This window comes from Canis aureus, chromosome 1, assembly GCF_053574225.1.
Source record: "Canis aureus isolate CA01 chromosome 1, VMU_Caureus_v.1.0, whole genome shotgun sequence".
In the NCBI taxonomy this organism is placed as follows: domain Eukaryota; kingdom Metazoa; phylum Chordata; class Mammalia; order Carnivora; family Canidae; genus Canis; species Canis aureus.
This window is the reverse complement of record NC_135611.1, coordinates 104425633-104453313: the sequence shown is the minus strand read 5'-3', so window position 1 is coordinate 104453313 and position 27681 is coordinate 104425633. Positions and strand designations below refer to the sequence as shown.

Sequence of the window (27681 nt, the reverse complement as noted above, 5' to 3'; positions counted from 1 at the left end):
CCACCACTCCCCTCACACACATCTGACCTGAGGCAAAGCAGATCTTAGAAAGGCTTAACACAGATTTCCCCAGGCCTCCAAAAGCAATGGAAAAGCATTCAGATCATGGAGACGTTCAGCATCCAAGTAGAGCATGTTGTCCATGCTGTGAATATAAAGGAAGATCACTAGAGATGAAGGAGAATCCTCAGAGGATGTAAGAACATGGTAAGTGTTGGACAGGGCATGTCCCTCTGACAGCAAGAGAAATACAACTATGCTTTTCAAACTTATTTCTACTCAAAGAGAGCTATCCAAACCACAATATATGGTCTACCTTCCTCCTTGACCTTTGGCCTCACTTCTGTCATCTGCTTCATTCATTCCCACCTACCTGGATGGAAGGCTACTGTCTCCTTTCCCTTCACATCCCAGAGCTCCCTCTTTTGCTCCAAAAAGATGATCAGGTCTGGCTTTGACACAACAAGACCTGTTTATTAGAAAAAAGGAATGAGTATTGCTAAAGATTCTAATTTTCAATCCAGTATTATGCTCAGTAGAGAAGGGAGGACATTTTAGAATTCTAGAAAATGACTTCCCAAAAGCTGTTGTCCAACAGCCCTTTTACACACAGGAAGGATTTCCAATGTTCAGATCTTGGGTTCCACTTGCAAGTACTACATGTAATAATAAGGAGTGGAAATTGGAGTTTAAGATGTAAGGAGTATCATTTTATGCCTCTTGATGTCTAGAACTGCCACTAATCTACAGAAGTAATGATGTTGCTTTAAGGAAGGGGAAATAAAGCCTAAAAGGACACATCGTGAAGATTTTTCTCTCCACCTATAACCCCCTACTTACTTCCCTTAATGCAGCGATCTGAATTCCAGTCGTGCAAAGAAGACTCTTCCAAGAGATGGTCTTCAAGGGAAGGAACAAAACCCTGAGTGTGGTTTGGGAAGTCTGGAAGGAAGTTATCCTCACCCAAGAAGAGAAGGTTTCCATAGTTCTCTAACATCACATCCCTGTACAATTCCCGCTGAGTGTGGTTCAGGCATCCCCACTCCTCCTGAGAGAATTCTATGGTCACATCCCTGAATGTCAGCAGTCCCTGCAATAAATACCACAGTTACCAAGTGGCCTTAGGCAGAGTTCACAATGTACCTAAGATGAAAGAGGGAGTTAGCAACACCAGCTAGACCCCATGACTTGACTTTTACTGCTCACCTACTAGCACCCACTTACTTTTGTACCAAATTTTCCTTAAGCTCTTTCTTCCAGCTTATCTTAAAATTCAGGCAAAACAAAACAAAAAACCCAGGGACATAGTCTCCCATGATGGAAACAAAAACAACGGTACAAGCAGTAAATACTGCCCTGACTAAACGCTCCAGTAGCCAGACCACCCAGATCAGTTTGGGCTTAACTGCCAATTCAACCTGTGCAGATGCACATACAGTGACCCTTGGAGTGACGTACAGTTACCTTTATCTCATTATAATACTAAATCCTTCCCCCAGGAGTACAAACCTCATATATATAACAAAGTATGCATAGAATGGTTTCCTTAAGCCAGATGCATGACCGTATGCCCACCACCTCTACATAAGATGACAAGGCTCCTCTTCCTAAATATTCATTCTAAGCCTAAATAAAAGGAACCCATTCACTCTTGCTCTGGGGGTCTTGGCTTTGGAAGTTATACTCAGTGATCCCCTTATTTGCTGTAAATAAATTTTCCTTTGTCTGACAACCCCACTATGTAGTTTCTGTGACTCATCAAAGAGCAAATTCACTTTAGTTCTGTTACAAATTTGGTGATCCAGATGGGACAGGTGTCCTTCTCAGGTTCTGGCCTCTGTTCCCTGGCTTCCAACAGATGCAGCAGTGGGTACCACAAGCTCACCCTGGCTAACTTGTTCAAGTTACTGGGCCTGCAGGCAGATTCCTTGGGGGAGGGAGACGCTCTCACTCTTCACACCTGTGACTGCCAGCCTGGTGTTCTGACATCACCTGATATCCAGCAGCCACTAAAACTACTCTTAGAAGGATTTCTGTTGGAATAAGTTACACAAGGTATGTGGCACAGCTTTGAGGTAAACGAGAGTGGTCTCCCAGAGTCTGGGAAAGTCAGCATAATGGTCAGAATGGGAGAATTGAATACTCACTTGAGTCTAGACATCCCTGGTGACAGATTACAGTACCCAGTCTTTCATAGGCATTGGATGATCTAACCTAGCAAAATGGGAGTGACCTAATGGAGACTAGTCTGTGAGGTTGAAATCTCCATCCTACCTGACTGTTTGGTTTGTTGTTCCCAGTTTGTTTGTTTGTTTTTAAGATTTTATTTATTTATTCATGAGAGACACAGAGAGAGGCAGAGACACAGGCAGTGGGAGAAGCAGGCTCCATGCGGGGAGCCCAACGTGGGACTCGATCCCAGATCTCCAGGATCACACCCTGGGCTGAAGGCGGTGCTACACCGCTGAGCCACCTGGGCTGCCCTGTTGTTCCCAGTTTAAATCTCTACCCCTAGCTGCTTAGTCCTAGAGCACTTCCTCCTTTCCTTACAACCCCAGAAAAAGGAGGCAGGAACCCCCTGGGTCACTGGAAGCATGTACTTCGAACAGGTAAGAGCTCTATTTAGCTGGTTTAAAAACAGTTAAAGCGGGGGAGGGGGATTCTAAAATTCACAAAAATCTAAGGTAACACAAATTTTTTCACATCCATATATATAGGATCATTTTTGTAGATTAAAGTTTAAACTTGTTCACGTAATTAAAATAGACATGTCTTTTGGAATTATCAACATCAAATATAATAGATACCCTTCAACCTACCTGAATTAATTATATCTGTTACAATTTGTCACCAAAAAGAACTTAAAATGATGGTTAATTTTTTATCTGTCCCGTAAAATTTTCATGGGTATTTATTATTGTTAAAAGAGTAAATAAGTTCAATAAATAAAAAAGCTTATAGGTAAATTTTTAAAAGCTTCCAAAATCTTTGATAACTTATCACTTTAAAGTTTTGCTAAATTAAATGATAAGATATCTAAACATTTTCCAAATAACAATACTGAAACACTGATTACTAAACATGAGGTTTATCTGTTTTTATTACAGAAAAACTAAAGATAAATTCGGTCCGTAAGGAAATGTTTTATGCTTTATTAAAAGGTTATACTATTGGGCAGCCCGGGTGACTCAGCAGTTTAGCGCCGCCTTCAGCCCAGGGCCTGATTCTGTAGACCCAGGATGTGTCCCATGTAAGGCCGCCTGCATGAAGCCTGCTTCTCCCTCTGCCTGTGTCTCTGCACGTGTGTGATGAATAAATGAATAAAATCTTTAAAATAAAAAAAAGTTATACCATTTAAAAACCACAATCGTGGAAATTATGACACATGTCACACGTTCATAAATTTGCCAATCTAAAGAATTCTGGTGTTAACAGTTCAATTGGTTATTACTTATCTTTTCCTGGAAATTAAATTTTCTAAACATTAAAATTCTGATACATGTAACTCAGATTGCTAGAAATGCTAAGTAAAGCAATTCTATATGCAAGGAAAGTAAGATATGTTTTTGTTAAGAAAGGTAATGATGGGGGATCCCTGGGTGGCGCAGCGGTTTGGCGCCTGCCTTTGGCCCAGGGCGCGATCCTGGAGACCCGGGATCGAATCCCACATCGGGCTCCCAGTGCATGGAGCCTGCTTCTCCCTCTGCCTGTGTCTCTGCCTCTCTCTCTCTCTCTCTCTCTCTGTGACTACCATAAATAAATAAAAATTAAAAAAAAAAAAAAAAAAAAAGAAAGGTAATGATGAGTAGGATTACATTTTTGTTGAGAGAAGACTGCTAAATGCAAACATGGAGAAATTAAATATGGCAAGGAAATCCCCAGGCTGTTAGCAGCCACACATAAGCCTAAACAACTGGCTGTGGTTCACTGTAGAGGCCATCAAAAAAAGAAATCAGAGGGAATGGAGGTTTTAAGTTTGGCAGATGCAGGGGCAAATAGAGCTGCCAAGTCTGGGGAGACTTTGCATTTGCCACTCCCACTTACCACTATATAAGCACGCTCCATCATACTACCACGATGAGCTAAAAGAGGCTGCTGTAAAATTGGGCTACCTGTGATCCCCGACAGTCAGGGGATGAATGGTGAATAACCTGAGAATCTGGGTACCTATGAAGGCTGCCTGTAGACTCCTGAAGAGTGTACCTGACTCATCCATTATAAGGGAGCTTTATACCTATGGCTACTAAAGACTATGAGCACCCCAGTGATGAAGGAAATTATTCAGAAAATAATAAACCAATGTGCCCACTGTAGACTAATAAAATACAAACCAGACCTCTGGTACCCCTCTAGTGAGAGCAACTCAAATCCAGCGGGCAATGCCAGGGAAGGACTGGTAAACAGACTTTACTATAATGCCAATGCCCCTAGAGCGTTCGAATACCTTTTGGTGTTTGTAGATACATTCACTGGAGGGATGCACAGAGGCCTTTGGAAGGACAAACAACTAACAAAGTAACAAGCACCTTAGTAAAGGAGAAAGCTCCTCAATTTCAGTTGCCAAGGTCAATCCAGAATGACAATGGGTCAATCTTTATATTCAAAAGTCATTTCTGAGCCATGGCCTGAAGTGTCAAGTGGAAGTGACACTCTGCCTGGAGACTCCATCTTCTGGGAAGACAGAATGGGCAAGCAGAACCCTTAAATAGACTCTGGCAAAGTTGTGCCAGGAAACAGGAACACCGGTTAAAGTTACTACAATAGCTCTCACCAGAATGACAGCTGCCCCACAGGGCAAACTAAAATCTCAGCCCATTTGTGATGACTTATGGGGGGCCTTTCCAAAATGCTCTTTCTCACCTCCATACCCACAGATTTCTCAGGCCATTAAGCATATAATTAATCTCCGACAGGTGATGGATACACTCAACAAATATGGAAATTTTTCCTTCCTCTACCCTGAAATTGAGCTTCACCCAAATCAAACTGAGGACTGATATACCTCAAAACTTAGAAAAATGGGTCACCCCAGGATCAACTCTACCCTATTTGGACAAGGCCCCACCCAGTACTACTAACCACACACTCTTCCTTCAAATTAGAGGGAGTCCTACCTTGAATCCACCACACTAGAGTAAAATAGACATGTATCTACACAGAGGCCCAGGGGGAGATGCCACCAGCACCAGATAACAACAAATACTCCTGTGAGCCACTCACTGCCATGAAACTTCTGTTGGAGAAATTCACAGGATTAAAAGAGCCTCAGTGCATAAGGGCTCTCAAATTTAAACCACAATAATCTCTGTATGATACTAATTCTGCTGCTCTCGTATCTTTGGCCTTATTGTTTGCTGCCAGGCCCTCCTTAACAGACTCAATCATTCCCTCTAAGACTGTTGAGTAATAAATATCACGGCTTATTGTTTTTGTTTTTTTTAATTTTTATTTATTTATGATAGTCACGCACAAGAGAGAGAGAGGCAGAGACACAGGCAGAGGGAGAAGCAGGCTCCATGCACCGGGAGCCCGACGTGGGATTCGATCCCGGGTCTCCAGGATCACGCCCTGGTCCAAAGGCAGGCGCTAAACCGCTGCGCCACCCAGGGATCCCAGCTTATTGTTAATACATGGCAAAATAGGGGCAGCCCGGGTGGCTCAGTGTTTACTGCCACCTTCAGCACAGGGCCTGATCCTGGAGACTCGGGATGGAGTCCTACACATCAGTCTCCCTGCATGGAGCCTGCTTCTCCCTCTGCCTATGTCTCTGCCTCTCTCTCTCTCTGTCTCTCTCATGAATAAATAATAAAATCTTTTTAAAAATGATTTTATTTGGGGCTCGGAGTGAAAAAAAAATGATTTTATTTATTTGAGAGAGACAGAGAGCGCAAGAAAGGAGTGAGCAGGAGTGTGGACAGGACAGAGGGAGAATATCAAGGAGACTGTGTGGAGTGCAGAGCTTGATACCTTACCAGAATACAGTGGATTTATACAAATTACAAGCCAAATGTAGCATCCATGTCCTGTAATGTCTAGTTCATTTTATTTGTTTTTGTGTATTTTGGGGTTTTTTAAATTATTTATTTATTTTAGGGAGAGAGAGCATGAGCAAGAGGAGGAGCAGTAAAGAAACTCAAGCAGACTCCCCAATGAGCATGGGAGCCGGATCCTGAGCTCACCACGACCCTGAGATCAGGACCTGAGCTAAAATCAAGAGTTGGGGCATTCTAGATGGCTCAGAGGTTTAGCGCCGCCTTCGGCCCAGGGTATGATCCTGGGGACCCAGGAGAGTGTCCCACATCAAGCTCCCTGCATAGAGCCTGCTTCTGCCTCTGCCTGTGTCTCTCATGAATAAATAAATAAAATCTTTTTAAAAATTAAATAAAATATAAGGAACCCACTCACCCTTGTTTGGGGAGTCAAGGCTTTGGAAGTTATTCTCAACAATCTATTTGCTGCAAATAAAATTTCCTTTGTGTCACAACTTTACTTGGTGTGCTTTCTATCTGTGACTCACCAAAAAGTGAACTCATGTTCTTTCAGTTATGTTGAGAACTGATTCTAGCTTCAGTGTTTCCTACTGTTTCCATAAGATATTTTTTAACACACTAATGTGTTCTAGTGTATTCTCTAACTCTGAGGTAAGAGAATGGCATATGATCCACAAAACCATTATAAATACTTTGTTTAGCTAAGATAACTTGTCAAATGAAGGCATCAACACAGGCATACACGTTTCTGAGTACTGCATTTCTATCATACAGTATAGTTGTGTCTATTTCTTTTTTTAAGATTTTTTTTCTAGATTTATTTACTTATGATAGACAGAGAGAGAGAGAGAGAGGCAGAGACACAGGAGGAGGGAGAAGCAGGCTCCACGCTGGGAGCCCGACGTGGGACTTGATCCCAGGACTCCAGGATCGCGCCCTGGGCCAAAGGCAGGCGCTAAACCGCTGAGCCACCCAGGGATCCCCAGTTGTGTCTATTTCTTACATGGAAAGCTTTGGTGGGGATCCCTGGGTGGCTCAGCGGTTTAGCGCCTGCCTTTGGCCCAGGGCGCGATCCTGGAGTCCTGGGATCAAGTCCCACGTCGGGCTCCCAGCGTGGAGCCTGCTTCTCCCTCCTCCTGTGTCTCTGCCTCTCTCTCTCTCTCTCTCTATCATGAATAAATAAATAAAATCTTAAAGAAAAAAAAAAAAAAAGGGAAAGCTTTGGTGGGTTACAAATGTACCTAATAGATTCCACTGTGAGTTAGAATTTCACTGTTGTGAAATGTCCAAGTGCTTTGGACAATCTTGTGAAAATGCAGATTGTGTTCCAGACTTCAGGAGTGGGATTCGAGTCTGCATTTCAAATGGAGGTGGTAGCCTAAGGGCCAACGGATACATTTTTTCTTAATAACAAAGAGGTATAACTCTATGAATTCTTGGAGGACTTGTAACTGAAGGCATTTTATAGCCTTACAGATTCTACTATAAGAGCAAGAATGGGGCAAGCCCCCAGTGGCTCAGTGGTTTAGCATCGCCTTCAGCCCAGGGTGTGATCCTGGAGACCGGGGAGGAGTCCCACGGCGGGCTCCCTGCATGGAGCCTGCTTCTCCCTCTGCCTGTGTTTCTACCTCTCTCGGTGTCTCTCATGAATAAATGGATGAAATCTTTAAAAAAATATTAATAATAACAGCAAGAATGGCACAATACTTTTTGAGCGTTTACTGGTTATTAGGTAGCACTCTAATGATTTTTCACAAATTAAGGCACAAATAAATAATAAGAATCTATAAACATATTATTCTTTTTATGAGAATATTTTGACAATTGTGACAAACATCCAGTACATGGAAGGGATTAGCTTTTAATCTGGGTTGTCTGACCTACAGTCGATCTAAAATGACAGCCAGGACAATTTACAGACAACCCTGCTGCAATCTGAGAAGAGTGATGGAAACAAGGCACTGACACAAAAGTGATCTACCTTTTACATTTTATGCACACATCCACACATGTAAAAAAGCACTTATACACACATTAAAAGTGATAGCATAAAACGTCATGGTAACTTAAACATTTTCATTGGCAATAAACTTATAAATCCACATGTGGATGATGATGCTTCTATCTTTTAATCACACTATAAAGACAAACAGAATGGTATAAAGAAAACAGCTATACACTATATATACGTTAACTAACTAGAATTTAAATAAAAATTGGAGGAAAAAGAAAACCGCTAATATTTCTGAGTCTAGTATTTCACTGAGAATTCTCTTTCAAAAATCATTGATGCTCTGTGTTAGATTTGAGAATATTAAGATGCTTGAACATGTTAATTATGTGATTCTTGGTTTTTGTTTTTGTTTTTTTCCTGAAAATATGAGTATGTCTGAGATATGAGTGTAGAGTAAAACAGAAACCTGCAGGACAACAGCCTGAATTATTTACAACCACCACTCCCAGAAGTATCTCCCGTACACAGAAGAGAGAGCCTTCATTTTCCACTGGAAACTACATGCAAAAATAAACTCAGGAGTTCCCAGTTTGAATGTGAAGGCTTCTGCATATCTTTCAGTAAATCCATCCAATCTTCATGAATGAGAGGCATATTCACATTACACAGGAGGAAATCTGGCAGAGAGCGCACAAAACCAAGTAAAAGTTAACATCAGCTGTAAAGAAGCAAATTGTTATCAGTTCCTGCAGCACATAAGACACATTATCCCTGCTGTGTTCTTGTGGCCCCCAAATGTAAATCAAAATATGAACCTAATTATGAGAAAACGGTGGGTTTATACAAATTACAAGCCACATGTAACGCCTATGTCCTGTAATGTCTAGTGTAGATTTTTATTTTTTTTAAAGATTTAAGAGAGAGGGAGAGGAAGTGCGAGTAGGGAGAGGGGCCGAGGCAAAGAATATCAAGCAGACTCCCCGCTTAGCGTGGGAGCCAGACACTGGGCTGAATCCCAGGACCTTGAGATCACGACAGGAGCTGAAATCAACAGCCAGTCACTTAACCGACTGAGCCACCCAGGTGCCCTTCTAGTGTATTTTAAATTGAGCATCTTTCACATTCTAAACAGCAAAGCTGTCTTTTCCAGACCTTTCCGAGTTATCTGGGGCGCATCCATCCTGTTTATTTGCACATTTTCTTAATCCCGGTATACATACAGCCATCAAAGTATCCAGATGGGACCTAACCATGAAATGTTCCCCTTGGCCGATATCCCAGGAATCGACCACATCCACACAACAGACATCTTTGATTCAGTGCTTTCCCTTGTGGATCTGTCCCAGAGGGAACATTTCTGATAGATGCAAGACATTAATTCAAACTCACAATTGTTCATATGTTCTACTGGAAGGCAGGTTGGAGGGAAGGGAAAGAGGGCTCTGGAATGTAGGAAAGTATTCTAAGAGCTAAATAGAAGTATTCTTTAAATTTAAAAAACAAGGTATTATTTATTTTATTTTAGAGAGAGGGAGAGAGTGCGTGCGTGTACTCGCTAATTTAGCTCCTAGAATACTATATTCTTTCTAGGAGCTAAATTAAAGTAATCTTTTAAAAAAAAGGATGGTCTTTATTTTAGAGCGAGAAAGAGAGTGCGTGCTCGCGAGCTGGGAGGGGGAGGGTGCAGAGGGAGAGGGAGGAGGAGAGAAGCAGACTCCCCAATGAGCGAGAAGCCCCATTCCGAGCTCCATCTCAGCACCCTGAGATCGCAACCGGAGCCAAAATCAAGAGTCCAATGCCTCAGGGACTGGGACCCTCAGTATCCTTTTTTGAAAAAGGATTTTTTTTAAAAAGAGATGAATACACTCCTAAGACAGGAACATCATCAGAACGAGAGCAATCAGCATTGGCAACTTGGAAACGCTCGGAATTTCAGGAGACAAAGATGACACGGCCTGTGATGTGGGACGCGAGGCTCACCTGGGAACTGGCCATTTCTTCTCCTTTCACCTCATTCCCTGGACTTCTTCCTCAGAGGAGATTCGTGGAGCAATCACAGCCGCCTCAGGAGAAAATGCCCTCGGAGCCACCGACAGAGCCTCTTACCCCGTAACCTGCTCGCCTGCAGGCAGGACGGCGAAATGCAGAAAAGGCCCCACTTCCTGGTCCTTTGTGTCAGGAGCCGCTCAGAACAATGAGCTCCTGCTTGGACGCCGATCCCTGAGTGCCCGCGGGTCGGTTTCTATCCGGGGCGGGGGGGCAGGCGGGCGGGCGGCGCCGCTCTCCCCGGACACCTGGACCAGCGCAGACAGACGACGGCGGCCGCCCAGGACGGACGTCAGGTGCCCGCCCGGCAGCGCGCCGCCAGGAGCCAGATCAAACCAGCCGGGCCCAAGATGGCGGCCGCCATGACCGGAAGCGCCCGACCAAATAAGGAAGAAAAGGCGCGGAAACGCGGCTTGCGAGAAATTCCCACCCCGGGTCGTACGCGGTCCAGCCCCCTCCTCGACAACAGTCAGTCACGCGCAGAAACCCGCAGCCCCCGGCTCCCGCTCTCTCTGGGGGTCTCCTGCTGTCACATCTTGAAAGTGTACTTTGTTTTAGGAAACTTTCCTGTTTGTGTCACTCATTTGCTGACCTGTGTGCGTCCCTGAATTCTTACGGTGACAAGATGGGGACACCGGAGCAATATATTTGGGATGGGCTGCATGGAGGGCCCAGGGTCTCCCCAGGCCACCTGGAAATGCTTTCTTTGGTTTGGTTTGTTGTTGTTGTTGTTTTTAAGATTGTATTTATTCATGAGAGACACCCAGAGAGAGAGGCAGAGACACAGGCGGGGACAAAAGCAGGCTCCCTATCTGGAGGCAGATGCTCAACACTGAGCCACCCAGGTGCCTCACTTGGAACACTTCTTTAAAACAACACTGTTGTTTCCACCCACGCCAATTGATAGAATCTAAGGAGGAAGGCTCTAACAATTGAGTTAGGGACAGATAGGACTAAGCAGGGAAAGATAAGGGAAAGGCCCCACAGTCAGGCTCCCATAAGCTCCAAGGACACTGAGAAGCAACAAAAACACAGATAAGTAAATCTGGTCCTTGGCTCCAAAATGCTAGGGAGTACCTTCCTTTGACTGCTATCAAGTAATCACCAGACTCAAAACAGTCATTTTCATTCACTCAAGATGTCACAAGAGATCTCGAGGCCATCAGCTTCCTAGTCAGGTTTTCTATAAAAGGCCGGCCAAAAAAGCCCTCAGTGGCAACGCTGTTGAGACCCCTCTCACTCCTGAGAGTTTTCTCTGTATCCTTGCTTAATAAATTTATATCACTTGGGCAGCCCAGGTGGCTCAGCGGTTGGCGCCGCCTTTGGCCCAGGGCGTGATTCTGGAGACCCCGATGATCCAGTCTCCCGTTGGGCTCCCTGCATGGAGCCTACTTCTCCCTCTGCCTCTCTCTCTGTGTCTCTCATGAGTAAATAAATAAAATCTTTATAAATAAACAAATTTATATCACTTTACTCACTCTCTTTCATCCTCAAGATTCACTCTTCAACTCCGTGAAACAAGAACCTAGTTCTCCCGCATCACAGTGATCCTTTTTGAAACTCCACACTTAAAAAAAAAAAACAAAACTCCACACTTGATTGCCGTATTGGCAAGCATTTGGGAGGTGACCAGGCAAAGCAGTAACCATGGGTATGGTTATTGTCCAGATTTAAATCCATGCCTTCTCCACTGATCAGTGTTTCTGGAGATTGACACATTCTCCCTCTTTCTGCTACACAGAGGGAGCTGGGTAGGGAACTGTGTAGGGGACTTTATAAATACAAATGTCCCTTACAAAAGGAAACCAAAACTTCAATTTCAGGTTTCAGAGTTTTTCCTTTATCTGCTGTATCTTTAAAATAACCAGTCTAAAATAATCCTTGTGCCAAAGAGACATACTTTGCGATAAACGTTCCCCTTGATGTGAAAGCAAAAGCAAGAGAAAAAAATAATAAATAAATGTCCTTACTTCCTACAGCCCTTTGACAAGTCCTTAAAACAGGTAGAGTGACCTTCCTCTGGGAGCTGGGCTTCCTTGATGTTAATACTTTGCTAAGGGAATGGCAACCTTAGCTTAACATTATCCCAATCGCCTTCCACTCCCACAGGAGCCTGTAAGTCTACTTTAACATATAAAAATTATTTTGGAAACTTCCATTATCTCTACCCCTAAGATATATGTTGGCAATCCTCCTCCAAGCATATGACCCACTGATGTATACCTGAAAGGTCTCATGACTAAGATCTTTTTAGACATAATAAATTATCTTTACTTAACAATAGCTCATCCCTCAAGGTCCTGAAAATCTTACTTCCAGAATTCCTTAGGGAACTACATTATCACTAACTGCCTCCCCACTTGAAAGTGTATAATGGGTCACTTCTCATGACCCCAGCGCAGCTCTTTCTGCCCAAAGGTCCTGTCTCATTTATAAAAATGGTGAGTGGGATGCCTGGGTGGCTCAGCAGTTGAGTGTCTGCCTTTGGCTCAGGGCGTGATCCTTGCAACAAGGATAGAGTCCCACAACCAGCTCCTTGCAGGGAGCCTGCCTCTCCCTCTGCCTATGTTTCTGCCTCTCTCTGTGTATCTCATGAATAAATAAAAAATATTTTTTTTAAATGGTGAGTAATAAAACCACCTTTCTGCACTGAAGATGGTTTAAGAATTCTTTCTTGGCCATGGGCTCTGATCTCTAGTATATTTCCTACATCACCCTTTAGTAGGCAAATGTTTATTTTCATAAGTAACTGTCAGTTTTTTTTTTTTAAGATTTTATTTATTTATTCATGAGAGACACAGAGAGAGAGAGGCAGAGACACAGGCAGGGGGAGAAGCAGGCTCCATGCAGGGAGCCTGACGTGGGACTCCATCCTGAGTCTCCAGGATCATGCCCTGGGATGAAGGTGGTTCTAAACCCCTGGGCCACTCAGGCTGCCCAGTAACTGTCAGTTTTCTACAGTGAATACACTTTTTACACTCCCATCAGCAATATATAAGAATTCTAACTGCTCATAATATCCACTGAAATTTGATATTATCATTTTTTTCCTTTATGTTAGCCATTCTAGGTAATAGTATGTGGTTTCTCATTATAAAATATGAAGTGGTCTTACTACAGTTGTCCTAGTGATTGGGATGAATGCATAGGACAGGAAAACTCTTCTCCCTTCTGGATTCTTTGGCTGGTCTAATAATTAAACCAACGTAAGACAGATTATTCACCGGAGAAAGAACAAATTTAATTTCTTCATTATAAGAACTCCAAAGATATTAGGCTCAAAGACAAGCAAATGATGCTTATAGGCCATTCTGACCTAAGGAGAAGCCAGTAGGGATTTAGAATTTCAAAAAGGGGGAAGTATAGTCACAAGAAAAAGGAAAGAGCAAATGTTGGCAAATATTTTCCACAATAGGCAGGCAAATCTTTCTCATAAAAAAATTATTTCTAGGGGTGCCTGGGTGGCTCAGTTGGTTAAGTGGCTGCCTTTGCCTTGGGTAGTGGTCCCAGGGTTGTAGGATCAAGCCCCTTTTAGGCTCCCCACCCAGTGGGCAGCCTACTTCTCCCTCTCCCTCTGCTTGTTGTGCTCCTTCACTTTCTCTCAAATAAAAGTAAAAATCTTTTTTAAAAATTATCTCTAATATTAGCTCTCTTTGTGATTGAGGTCCCGTATCTAATTTCTTTCGGAAGTTAAATGAGAGGCAAAATAACATTACCTGAGTCTGCTGGATCTTAATTGCCTTCAGCTCAAAACAATCCACAAGCAAAGTGATTAATCTTGAAATCACATATTCTCTCCCAACTGAATAAAGAAAAAGTAACTTGTGGGTTGTCTGGATGGCTCAGTTGCTTAAGTATCCAACTCTTGACCTCAGTGTTGTGAGTACAATCCCTGTATTGGGCTTTGCTCAAGAAAAGAAAAAAGTAATGTGTGTGTGTGTGTGTGTATGTGTGTGTGTATTTTAGCTTCAAAAGTGAAGGAAATCTTTCCATTTGCAGCAACATGATGTACTTGGAGGACATTTTGTTAAGTTAAATAAGCCACACACAAGGGATACTTGGCTCAGGGGTTGAGCGTCTGCGTTTGGCTCAGGGAATGATCCCGGATTCCTGGGTTCCAGTCCCACATCAGGCTCCTTGCATGGAGCCTGCTTCTCCTCCCTCTGCCTGTGTCTCTGCCTCTCTCTCTGTGTCTCTCATGAATAAATAAATAAAATCTTAAAAAAAAAAAAAAGCCACACACAGGAAAAAAACAATTCTGAATACAATCATGTATATGTGGAATCCATAGAAAGTTAAAATCTTAAATGTGAAGATTAAAATCAAATGGTATAAAGATTAATTTAGAGGATGCCTGGGTGGCTCAGTGTTGACCATCTTTGGCTCAGGTCATGATCCTGGGGTCCTGGGATTGAGTTCCACATCAGGCTCCCCATGGGAGCTTTTGTCTCTGCCTATGTCTCTACCTCTCTCTGTGTGTCTCTCATGAATAAATAAATAAAATCTTTAAAAAAATTCACTTAGGCAGGATAAATAATTATTGGAGGTCTATCAGCTAGTGCTTTTGCTCAACTACAGACCTTAGCAGTAAAAACCAGAAATAGACAAGAAGACCGCTTAACTCATGCTCTGAAACCCACTATTCTTACTTCTTATCACACTTTATTTAGGCATTGATGAAGATGTTTTGAAATGACCAGGATATTCCAATCGCCAGGCCAAAAAAGCCCTGATAGCAACTGAATGCCTACAAGATCTCATCCACTTCTCTGCTCCTTCTCTGCTTATTACGGTGCACTGAACACATACCAACCACCATGCACAGTCATGTGCTCCCTGCCTGCTCTCTTGTGTGAACCCCCCCTGAACCTCTCCCTGTAAAACACTAGGCTTCTATCCTATTGGCCGAGAGGTCTGTTGTTAAAGGCTTGAGTCTACCTCCTGTCCCCAAAATAAGTTTCTCCCTTTCACTCTCCCAATCCCTTATCTCTTGAGTTCTTAACTTCTCTTGTGATGAGTTTATATGAGTTGTTTCAGCAACAGGTGTTGGCAAAACCAGCCAGGAACTATCCTTTCACTTTGTCCAGCGCCTTAGGGATTCCCCGGGACCGAGCACTTATCCATAGCAATGCCCAAGGTCTTACCTCTTCATTTCCTGAGCTATGCTAATGGTCTAATACACATAATTGTGGCTATAATTAATAGTAGAGTATTGTATACTTAAGATTTGCTAGAAGAGAGCATCTGAAGTGTTCTCACCACACACATAAATCTTAGCTATGTGAAGTGAGGGCTATGTTAATCATTTTACAATGTATATTTGTAGGGATCCCTGGGTGGTGCAGCGGTTTAGCGCCTGCCTTTGGCCCGGGGCGCGATCCTGGAGACCCGGGATCGAATCCCACGTTGGGCTCCCCGTGCATGGAGCCTGCTTCTCCGTCTGCCTATGTCTCTGCCTCTCTCTCGCTCTCTCTTTGTGACTATCATAAATAAATAAAAAATTTAAAAAAAACAATGTATATTTCTACTTTATTAATTTTTATTTGAGAGAGAGACAGAGAGCACAAGCAGATGGAGGGGCAGAGGGAGAGGGAGAAGCAGACTCCTGGCTGAGCAGGGAGGACCCTGGGAACATGACCTGAGCCTAAGGCAGAGATGCTTAATCAATTAAGCCACCCAGGCACCCCTGTATTTTACTTTTTTTAAAATTTTTATTTATTTATGATAGTCACACACAGAGCGAGAGAGAGGCAGAGACATAGGCAGAGGGAGAAGCAGGCTCCATGCACCGGGAGCCCGACGTGGGATTCGATCCCGGGTCTCCAGGATCACGCCCTGGGCCAAAGGCAGGTGCTAAACCGCTGGGCCACCCAGGGATCCCTACTATTTTTTTTTTTTAAGATTTTCTTTATTTACTCATGAGAGAGACGCACAGAGAGAGAGAGAGAGGCACAGACACAGGCAGAGAGAGAAGCAGGCTCCACGCAGGGAGCCCAATGTGGGACTCGATCCTAGGTCTCCAGGATCACACCCTGGGCTGAAGGCAGGCACCAAACCACTGAACCACCCGGGCTGCCCTGTATTTTACTTTTTAAAACTTCTTGAGCAGGGCACCTGAGTGGCTCAGGTGGTTAAGCATCTGCCTTCGGCTCAGGTCATGATCCCAGGGTCCTGGGATCAAGCCCTGAATCAGCTCCCTGCTCAGAGGGGAATCTGCTTCTCCCTCTCCCTCTGCCCATCTCCCCACCACCTGGTTCGTGCTTGCTCTGTCACTCTCTCAAATAAATAAATAAAATCTTCTTAAAAAATAAAACTTCTTGAGCAAGTATAGGATGTTCAGAAATAGGAAACAAGGTGCTGAATGGGTTGGCTCTTAAAGCCCAGGATTTTTTTTTGTTTTTAGATTTTATTTATTTATTCATGAGAGACACACAGCGGGGGAGAGAGAGAAAGAGAGAGAGAGAGAGAGAGAGAGAGAGAGAGACGCAGAAACACAGGCAGAGGGAGAAACAGGCTCCATGCAGGAAGCCGGACCTGGGGCTTGACCTTGGGTCTCCAGGACCACACCCTGGGCTGAAGGCGGCGCTAAACTGCGAGTCAAGCCCCCGCCCAGGATTTAATAAGACAGAATTTAGGAACCACAACATAGAGCTCTTTGCTACCGTATATCAGCTTTCAGGTTTCAGCAAAACGTGAGCACCTGCCAATTGAGATGTAACCAAACTAAAGTGAGTTTGCTCCTTTGGTGAGTTACAGGTAGAGTACAGGCTACACCAGGCAGAGTTGTCACAGAAAGGAAAATTTATTTGCAGCAAATAAAAATATCCTTAAGAATAACTTCCAAAACCAGGACTACCTGAGCAGGAGCGATTGGATTTCCTTTATTTAAGGTTAGGATGAATATTCAGAATTATTGTCATCCCTTGAGAAGTCAGGCATCAGGTTACACTGGTGCCCCGTAGAGAGGCATCCTAAGTTCTGTTCCTGAGGCTTGTCCTCCTCCTAAAATGTTCACATGATAATGAAGCAGAGGTAACTGTCGGACTAGGGGAAGGGCTGATGAGCCATCTCTCTCTCAGAGCCTGTGCAAATGGGACGGGGCTTTGGTCTCCTTGTATAATGAAAGGAAAGCAGAGCCTTGGTTACTTTTGAAACAGCACTAGTAATTTGTGCCACTGATTTATTGTCTCTGTGCAGTCTGGTTTGGCCGGACTGTTAGTTTTCTCATTCCCTTTGTTTCCTTTAAAATCTTGAACTACTGGGGCATCAGGGTGGCTCAGTGGTTGAGCATCTGCCTTTGGATCAGGTCTGATCCTGGGGTCCTGGAATTGAGTCCTGCATCAGGTTCTCCCCAGGGGGCTGCTTCTCCCTCTGCCTGTGTCTCTGACTCTCTCTGTGTGTCTCTCATGAATAAATAAATAAAATCTTTGAAAAAATAAAAAATAAAAGTAAAATCCTGAACTACTGAGGTTTTTGCATTGGTCTGTAATTCTGACACATTCTAGGAAGTATGCTAAGGCAAGCAGAGCTGGAAGGCATAGACCACAGAAAATAGCTGCGGACTTAAAACGACTCCTTTCTCTTTTGCTGGGGATCCCTAACTCTCTCTGCTCATAATGTGGGAGGATTAGCAAGCCAAAACTCTCATCTCCTCTCATCTGACCATTGTGTCAGGTGCGTGAAACAGTATGGGTAAACGCAGTCATTACTGATGATGTTCTCACACATCCACCTCCAGAATAGACATATACATATCTATATATTTAAAGATATTATTTATTTATTTGAGAGACAGACAGACAGCAGAAACAGAGGGAGGGGCAGAGGGAGAAGCAGACTTCCCACTAAGCAAGGAGCCTGATATGGGGCTGGGATCCCAGGACCCTGAGACCATGATCTGAACTAAAGGCAGACATGTAAGTAACTGAGCCACCCAGGTGCCCCAAGACATATATGTTTGCTTCAAGTGGCCATATCACAGTGTTCTGGTCAATGAGATAGAAAAAGTAGCATTCAGACAGGGAAACTAAAGGACTCGTAAAAATCTGCTTTTTGCTCCTTTTCCTGCTTCTATTTTTGCTAGGACCTGCACCCTCACTTTACATGTGCTCCATAGAACAAATAAGGTATGTCTTCCTTGTATGAGACAAGGAGCTAATAAGTTCTTAGCTAATGATTTCGTAAATAGGTAACACCTATTAAGTGACCAGAGGAAGTCATCATGTACATATTTGAGACCACCGAAGCTAAATACCTGGATACCAAGCCCCCCTGTTATGGGGAACACCTGGGCTCTTAGCCTTGTCCTAACTAGTTCCTGGATGCCAGAGAGGACATACGTAGCAGACCACAATCCTCAATAAAATCCATAGGCCCTGGGGCACCTGGGTGGCTCAGTGGTTGAGCATCTGCCTTTGGCTCAGGGCATGATCCCAGAGTCCTGGGATCAAGTCCCGCATTGGGCTCCCCATGGGGTCTCTGCTTCTCCCTCTGCCTGTTCTCTGCCTCTCTCTCTCTCTGTCTCTCATGAATAAATAAATAAAAATCTTCAATTTAAAAAAAAATCCCTAGGCCCTAAGAAAAGATGAGACTCTCTCCTTTCCTTTCTGAGTCTCACAGTCTGTTACCTGCAGACAGTCCCCCTATACCTTCAGTAAACTCTGCTCTCACCTCCTGCTGGCTCATATTTGATTTCTGTCCTGTGTGTGGCCAGGATAATGACCACTCTTGGCTGGTCCTGCAGGACCCACTCTAGGTCCTTGGACCCAACCTACCCACATCATCTTGGAGAGCACAAAGGGACATTCAGAGGAACAGCGAGTGAAACCCCAAAATTGACTCTGTGCAGCAGTTTGACTTTTGGGAGCTGGTAAGTTACCCGCCTGGGAAACAGAGTTGCTTTAACAGCGGTATAATTTCTGTCTCTGTGCTTTTCTGTGTGATGGTCTATTCCCTAAGGGAAGAAGGAAAACTGGAAGAACTAGCCTGGGAACCTGTTCTTATTTCCCACTTGCTTTGCCCTTTGAGCTTCGAATTACTTCAGTTTTCTCTGCCACCCTGAGTATCTGGCTCCTCTGGGAATCCCAAGGCAGAGCAGTGAGCCCCAGCAGCTTGCACCAGGGCTCACTCATCTGTTTCCCAGCCTAGAACTCCGACAACTCCAGGACGTCACCCCCCACTCCCTTTGTGCTACTTTAACTGGCTCTGGGGCTTCACCTTCACTATAACTGCAAACTTTCTTTACTCTGACTTCTGGACAATTTTAAGGCTGTTAGTTGGGAGGAGAGTCACTCAACTCCAAAGAAAAGCAACACTTGCTCCTTCCCTCAAAAAGGTGTTTTTAGGTGACTGAGAACTGAGAGAAAGTGTCTCTGAGGTTATTCCTTGATGCCAGTGGTCTCATAGGGAAATCCCCCATGATTGATTTCTGGATTACCAGTGGATATACACATAAAGACAGATGGTTCAGTGCTTCAAGTCCCCAGGGCAGTTCTAGACTACTGCTGGGAGAAACTGCGGCACATAGAGGGGGAAGATCACCCCATTGGTGACTCTCTGAAAGCTCTTCCCACAAAACAGCATACCCGATCCATCACCTGTCTCCCTGAAATAGAGTCTGGGCTCTAACTTTCTCTTCTTTGCTTTCTGTTCACTGCCAGGTGGCTGTCTCTTCATCAGCAATTCTGGGATGCTGGAATTGTGTTGAGGATGAGTGTCCAATCACTGTTGTTAAGGATGGAAGCTCTAGAATAGAGAATTAACCTGCCACTCCCAGTTGTACCTGGTTTCAGCTTATGAGGGAGAAGACACGCAATCCTGACCACATATAAAATTCTTTCCAAGGCTTCTTTCTTTTTTTAAAAAAGATTTATTTATTTTATTTTAAAATATTCTATTTATTCATGAGAGTCAGAGAGAGAGAGGCAGAGATACAGACAGAAGGAGAAGCAAGCTTCCCACAAGGAGCCGGATGTGGGACACATCCCGGGATCATGCCCTGAGCTGAAGGCAGACGCTCAACTGCTGAACCACCAGGCATCCCTCCAAGGATTCTTTCAACATAAACCTACAATAAACCTACAACTTTCTTTTTTACATTCAGATTTTGTCCTAATTCTTTTCTTCTTTAAAGAACCACTCTTTTTTTTTAAAAATATTTTATGTATTTATTCATGAGAGACATACAGAGAGAGAGAGGCAGAATCACAGGCAGAGGGAGAAGCAGGCTCCAAGCAGGGAGCCCGATGTGGGTTTCGATCTCGGGACTCCAAGATCACACCCTGGGCCGAAGGCAGGCGCTCAACCGCTGAGGCACCCAGGAATCTCCCCCATGTATTAGAATTCTTAATTCAGGGACACCCAGGTGGCTCAGCGGTTGAGCGCCACCTTCAGCCCAGGGCGTGATCCTGGAGACCTGGGATCAAGTCACGTCGGGCTCCCTGCATGGAGCCTGCTTCTCCCTCTGCTTGTGTCTCTGCGTCTCTCTCTCTCTTTCTCTCTGTGTCTCTCATGAATAAATAAATAAACATAAAAAAAAAAAAAAGGCAGCCTGGGCGGGTGGCTCAACGGTTTAGCACTGCCTCCAACCCAGGGTGTAATCCTGGGGACCCAGGATCGAGACCCACGTCGGGCTCCCTGCATGAAGCCTGCTTCTCCCTCTGCCTGTGTCTCTGCCTCTGTGTGTGTGTGTCTCTCATGCATAAATAAATAAAATCTTTAAAAAAAAGAGAGAGAGATGACAGAAGTTCATACAGGCTAGAATGTCTCCTGGCAAACACCTCTGAGAGCTGGCACAGCCAGACAAAGAGAGAGAGGCTTGGATTTAACTGGTCACCATAGAGTACCCCAGTAAGCATATCATCTGGATGATGGAAAATAAAGAGGATACTCTCATTGGTGCAAAGCCAAGCTCTTAGGAGATAGAGCAAGACAAAAGGAAAAGTTTGACAGCTTTATCTAAGCCTTGGGTCTCTTGCAGTCAAACCAATACCTTATGAGGCATGAGCCATGGGGCTGGGAACTGTGTGTTATTTTACCCGTTATTGCATGGAAATTTTCTTGAGGTTGGCAGGTGACCTAATGACAATCTAATGCATTCTGTGACTAATTTATCACAGGAATCTTCTAATGTGGTGTATTCTCTAACACCTTTTAAGTACTAGATATGTACCTATCAATTTTGTGACTTTGGCTTCAAAGATGTCCCTTAAGAACAAACAATAAGCAATGTAAAGATACAGACAAAGGGGAAAGTCTGGGTGGCTCAGCGGTTGGGCATCTGCCTTTGGGTCAGGGCATGATCCCGGAGTCCTGGGATCAAGTCCCACATCGGTTCCCCGCAAGGAGCCTGCTTCTCCCTCTGCCTATGTCTCTGTGTGTCTCTCATGAATAAATAGATTAAAGAAAAATTTTTTATTCATTCAGAGAGAGAGAGAGAGGCAGAGACACAGGCGGAGGGAGAAGCAGGCTCCATGCAGGGAGCCTGATGTGGGACTCGATTCCGGGTCTCCAGGATCATGCCCTGGGCTGCAGGCGGCGCTAAACCGCTGAGCCACCCGGCTGCCTTCTCAAGAATAAACAAACAGACAAATCTTTGAAACAAACAAAAAAAGATACAGACAAAAGAAAACAAAGACATCCCCGAGAGGAAAATGGATCAGTAATTAACTACTCTACCAAATTTAACAGAAGAGTTGCCAAGTCCCAAGGACCTAGTTCCACAAATATTTTCATTGGCTAAATCTAAATCTAGAAAAAATGAAAAAGAACTCCCAACACTCTTGCTACATCAGAATCCACAGGTAGCAATTCTGGAAGGCTGACATGGTGAGAAATCTTAACTTCTGCAGGCTGAATGGCAGATGTGCCAGGATCTAGACCTGTCAGATGCAGCGTTGTCTGGTGGCAAGCAGTCTTTAGCAAATTAAAGACATCCTGCCAGCTATGCCAGTTGTTGGGGAGCAAGATTTCCTGTCCCCTCAAAAGTCCTTCTACCTGGACTGGGAATCAAATGGACATGAGATAGATTAGCAGGAGAAAATCAAATGTAATAGACATATGTAAGGAGAATCCACATAGACATGGAAATTCTAGGCAGTCAAGCAAAACGAGGTATATATTTTATTTTGACCTAAGGAGAAAGGAGTAGGCATCTGGGATTTCAGAGGAAAGAATGTACTTCACAGAGTGATAAGAAGAGCAGATGTTTGGTAATTAGATGTTTCACTCACTAGATGGGTCACTCAGATACACTTTACCTATGTTAATAACTCTTATTCCAGAAAAGACCTCCAATTTAGATTCTTCTGTGTGGTTAAGGAAGGGACAAAATTTCTCCTGAACCTGCAGGGTCTTAAGTGCCTTCAGCTGAAAATAATCTAAATGCCAAAGTGGCACATTCAAGGAGTGGGGGCTTTTCTGAACGCCATCAGGGCCAATAAAGCCCCTTGCAATAAGTGGCCTGGTACTTTGCTTACAGGCTTTCTCAGAGCCTTACTAGGTGAGTAAAGAAGGTCACTTCCTGGCAGGCTAAAGCACCTCAAGATATTTGGGTGACCTCAAGAAGAGAAGTGAGTCTGATGGAAGATAATTGGCTTTGCTTCTTAACCTAAAAAGTCTGCTAAAGGTTCAATCTTAAATTTCTTTTTTAGAATTTTTTGTTTTAAAATTCATGAAATAAATGGAGAGAAAGGCAGAGACATAGGCAGAGAGAGACACAGGCTCCCTGTGGGGAGCCTGATGTGGGACTCTATCCCAGGACCCCAGGACCACGACCTGAGCCAAAGGCAAATGCTCAACCACTGAGCCACCAGGTGCCCCTCAATCTGAAATTTCTTACAAAGAATTCCAAAAAAGCAGATTTTAAAAAGAACCTATATAATCAGTCACCATTCTTGCTGCACTCACATAAATTATTAGGCCAGGTTTGTCAAAACAGGCTTAGGGCAACCCAGGTGGCTCAGCGGTTTAGCGTTGCCTTCAGCCCAGGGCCTGATCCTGGAAACCTGGGATGGAGTCCAACGTCCGGCTCCCTGCATAGAGGCTGCTTCTCCCTCTGCCTGTGTCTCTGCCTCTCTTTCTCTCTGTGTGTGTCTCTCATGAAAAAATAAGGTCTTTAAAACAAACAAACAAACAAAAAAACCGGCTTATTTTACAAGAAAATTAGTCTTTTTTTTTAAGAAAATTAGTCTTAATTTGACTATCTTTGGTAAAAATGAGGATAATATTAGAGAGAAAAATTGTATTTTAGCACTACATCTTTATGGATGCTAGATTCTAGTTCTCATTAAGGATTTATATATATATATATTTTTTTTTAAGATTTTGTTTATTTATTTGACAGAGAGAAAGAGAGAGCACAGCAGGGGGAGCAGCAGGCAGAGGGAGAGAGAGAGGCAGGCTCCCCTGGAACAGGGAGCTCAATATGGGCCTCAATCTCAGGACCCTGGGATCATGACCTGAGCCAAAGGCACACACTTAACTAACTGAGCCACTCAGGCTCCCCTATTTTATTTTTCTTTAGATTTATTTATTTATTTGAGAGAGAGAGAGAGAGAGAACATGCATAAGCAGGAGAAAGAGCAAAAGGAGAGGGAAATCAAATCTTCAAGCAGACTCCCTGCTGAGCTTGGAGCCCACAAGGGGGTCCATCCCATGACCCTGAGATCATGACCTGAGCCAAAATCAAGAGTGGGCTGCTTAAACCACTGAGCCACCCAAGTACCCGTTGGATGAGTTATTTCTAAATACCTATTGTTTGCCTATAAAACTTGGCTGGATCCTGAATTCTGATTTCTTTGAGTATCTGTCTATGACTCTTCAAAATAAAGTTTCTAATTTTCTCCATTCTCTTGACTTGAAGTCACTGAGAACTAGAACTGCCCTTTTATTCCTGCAAACTGAAGCTAGAAGACACCAGGTCTACCTCAGAGAAATTGCCACAATGACCTGTATCTACAGTCTTCTTGCCTGTTTCTATAGGGACCACTCAGAAAACTCACACAGACATTCCAACTACAGACCAGGAAAATGTCTCAGGCAGCCACTGCCTGTACTCACTCCATCTGAAGAGGCCTGACGTCTAGAAATCTTCCCATTGATGGCATTCAGGACTCAGACACTGGGTTTATAATTTCTTTCAACCATTTACCTATGTCTTAATCCTGCAATTTCTTTGATAAACTCAGAAATCCCACAAGTGAGAAAAGCTGTTTTACAAAATAAGATGACTTCAGACAGGGACGCCTGAGTGGCTCAAAGGTTGAGCATCTGCTTTTGGCTCAGGGTGTGATCCCAGAGTCCTGGGATCAAGTCCCACATCAGGCTTCCTGCCTGGAGCCTGCTTCTCCCTCTGCCTGTGTCTCTGCCTCTCTCTCTGTGTCTCTCATGAATAAATAAATAAAATCTTTAAAAAGAAAAGATGACTTCAGATATATTGATAGCATCACAAGGAGGGACTTCTGGCAGTACATACACAGAATGTTGTACCTTCATTGCGGGTGAGTGACCATATAGAGAACCCAATATCAGCCTTGGATGGCCCAACACCCAGGCTTAAAGAAATGCTAGCTAAAAAAAAAAAAAAAAATGCTAGCTAAGTGGTTTACTTCTAGAAATTCTTTGCTTAAATCAATTTTATTTTTTTTTAATTTTATTTATTTATGATAGTCACAGAGAGAGAGAGAGAGAGAGAGAGGCAGAGACATAGGCAGAGGGAGAAGCAGGCTCCATGCACCGGGAGCCAGACATGGGATTCAATCCCGGTTCTCCAGGATTGAGCCCTGGGCCAAGGGCAGGTGCTAAACCGCTGCGCCACCCAGGGATCCCAATTTTAATGTTTATAGCTATGCCATCAGCCCTTTTACCGTACAAATTGTTACCTTTAAAAAAAAAAAAAGATTTCATTTATTTATTCATGAGAGACACAGAGAGAGAGAGAGAGAGAGAGAGGCAGAGACACAGGCAGAGGGAGAAGCAGGCTCCATGAGGGGAGCCTGACGTGGGACTTGATCCTGGGTCTCCAGGATCATGTCCTGGACTGAAGGTGGCGCTAAACCGCTGAGCCACCCGGGCTGCCCAAATTGTTATCTTTTTGTTGTGTACAGTGATCTACTGAGACTCACTCTAAACTAATGATAGTAAAATATCTAGATGCTATTAATAACATATGCACTTCTGCATAAAGGTTGACAGTTTATAGATAGGCATGTTGAAACGGCTCAGGGCACAGACGCACATCGAATTCCAGAGTCACAGGGTCAAATTGGGAACAGTTCCCTATTTTTATAGATTCCCCATGGAATTAGATCAACGTTGTAAAAATTATTAAACTCAACAGCCTCTTCTCCTGGATTCCTTAAGGTGTACAGTACATATTAAAAATATTTTTTCCATTTAGATTGACATTTTTGTTGATTATCTTCCTAATTTATCTTGGTACAAAGTGGAGAGGAAGATGCTGTTCTAAGACTGTGCATGAGAGTTTCAAAATAATAGCTTTGTGAAGAATGAGCTCTCAAGCTGGTACTAGGGAATGTCTGTTAATGTGGTCATTACCCTTGTCCCTCACAAATGACTAATGATGAAAAAAAAAAAAAGAGGACATTTGAGGCCACCATCTATCTTTGTCAGTTCAGATAACAGAATAAACACTAGTGATTATATTGCCCACCAGGCACAGCTGAACTGACCAAAGAACACATACATGTAGGCTCAAGAAATAGGAATGCAACCCCACTAGCTTACAAATGGTTAATCAGCATGACTTTTTTCTTTTTTTAAATTTTATTTTTTTATTCATGAGAGACACAGAGCAAGAGAGACAGAGACATAGGCAGAGGGAGAAGCAGGCTCCATGCAGGGAGCCCAATGTGGGACTCAATCCAGGGTCTCCAGGATCATGCCCTGGGCTGAAGGCGGTGCTAAACCACTGAGCCACCCGGGCTGCCCAATCAGCATGACCTTAAAGATATAATCACAAGAGCCATCTAGCAGAATCTCTAACATAAAGAATAAAGGTGTTTTTCAGACTCAGAGTCTATTGAGATGAAATAGACTCTGGAGTGCCAGGCAAGGCAGCACCGGGAGCTCTTACATAACATCTGCTAACATGACCTTATGCACACCCACCTTTTCGGGAGGCCTTTGCTAATGTGACCCCATGGACCTCCAATCAATGACATCCACCTTCTTAGGGGACCCCTCGTCCAAATTTTGCCCTTAAAAAACCTCGGTTGCAATAGATAGATAGATAGATAGATAGATAGATAGATAGATAGATAGATAGATAGATGATAGATAGAAAGATAGATAGATAGATAAGAAAAAAAGAAAAAAACCTCACTTGCAAGCAACTGGGATGATCAGAAGTTCTGGGCATCAGCTCCCCCTTCTCCTGGGAAGCACCACACCAATAAAAAAACCACAGTTGCAGTAATTGGCTGGCCACACATCAGGTACACAAACCCTCATTTGGTTCTGCTGCACTAATACCTTTTACATTTTTAGCACAGTTTCATATTTTAAAAAATTATTATATACACATTGAAAGTGCTAGAGTAGAAAATTGTCATAGTGGACTGAAATTAAATATATATATATATTTTAAAGATTTTATTTATTCATGAGAGACACAGAGACAGAGAGAGAGGCAGAGACACAGGCAGAGGGAGAAGCAGGCTCCATGCAGGGAGCCCACCGTGGGACTCAATCCTGGGTCTCCAGGATCACGCCTTGGGCTGAAGGCGGCACTAAACTGCTGAGCCACCCGGGCTGTCCTAAATATATTTTTAAAAGATTTTATTTATTTATTTGAGAGAGAGAGAGAGAGCATAAGCAGGAGAAGGGGCAGAGGGAGAAGAACAAGCAGACTTCCTGCTGCTAAGCAGGGAACTGGAAGTAGGGTTTGATCCCAGGACCCAGAGATCATGACCTGAGCCAAAGTCAGACACCTAACTGACTGGACCACCCAGGTGTCCCAAAATTTAAAAATATTTTCAATGGCATAAAGCTTGTAAATTTATTTATGGATGATACTGCTTCTTTCATTTAATCACACTTTGAGGATAAACACACATAGAGCCAATAAAATAGCTGTTACTTCTTAGTGTTGTACTTCATTGAAATTGTTTCATTTATTATTTGTGCTATATTTTAGAATTTTAAGACAGTTGAATGTTACTCTTAAAAACAAAAACTACCAGTTATTTTACCAGCAGAAGATGGCTTTATGTTGCAACCCAGGACACACAAGATAAGACAAAACTGTGGGTAATTCCAAGAAACAAAAGGTAGGCTCAGTGATTGAGCATCTGCCTTCAGCTAGGGTCGTGATTCCAGGGTCTGGGGATGGAGTCCTGCATCAGGCTCCCCAAATGAAGCCTGCTTTGCCCTCTGTCTGTGTCTCTGCCTCTCTCTGTCTCTCATGAATAAATAAACAAGAACTTAATAAAAAAAAAAAAAAAAGAAGAAGCAAACAAAGAAACAAAGGAGAGGTACACATTTTAAGGAGGAAAAGGTTAAGTTATGAAGCTAAAAGTCCACTGGAGGGGCAGCCTGGATGGCTCAGTGGTTTAGTGCTGCCTTCAGCCCAGGGCATGATCCTGTAGACCCAGGATTGAGTTCCACGTTGGGTTCCCTACATGGGGCCTGCTTCTCCCTCTGCTTGTGTCTCTGCCTCTCTCTGTCTCTTGT

At 43.6% G+C, this 27681-nt stretch overlaps 3 protein-coding genes across 4 annotated transcripts in view; all 3 read right to left on the bottom strand.

Annotated features, from left to right (window-relative positions):
• The window catches only part of LOC144280419 (KRAB domain-containing protein 5-like), a 101459-nt gene extending 91488 nt beyond the window's left edge, over positions 1 to 9971 (bottom strand). Inside the window, exon 1 of the mRNA XM_077842458.1 lies at positions 9925 to 9971. The gene's annotated coding sequence lies outside the window, so the exon portion shown is untranslated. The remainder of the gene's footprint in view (positions 1 to 9924) is intronic.
• LOC144280354 (uncharacterized) overlaps positions 1 to 10064 on the bottom strand; it is a 51725-nt gene extending 41661 nt beyond the window's left edge. Inside the window, exon 1 of one of the 2 annotated variants that reach the window (XM_077842324.1) lies at positions 9925 to 10064. The gene's annotated coding sequence lies outside the window, so the exon portion shown is untranslated. The remainder of the gene's footprint in view (positions 1 to 9924) is intronic. The other variant, XM_077842314.1, reaches the window with a different exon arrangement.
• LOC144280436 (KRAB domain-containing protein 5-like) lies at positions 360 to 10064 on the bottom strand. The gene is made up of 3 exons (XM_077842476.1): positions 9925 to 10064; positions 964 to 1090; positions 360 to 469 (listed from the first exon to the last, which is right to left on the bottom strand). The coding sequence occupies exons 1-3, from the start codon at positions 9937 to 9939 to the stop codon at positions 360 to 362; spliced, it is 252 nt and encodes an 83-aa protein (XP_077698602.1). The 5' UTR covers positions 9940 to 10064.
• Positions 10065 to 27681: the final 17617 nt, after the last annotated feature.

Excerpts from the sequence above, each read along its gene's own strand:
- LOC144280436 (XM_077842476.1), bottom strand. Across the intron at positions 470-963 it reads TGGAAACCTTCTCTTCTTGG|GTCTTGTTGTGTCAAAGCCA; the intron begins GTGAGGATAACT and ends TCTAATAAACAG.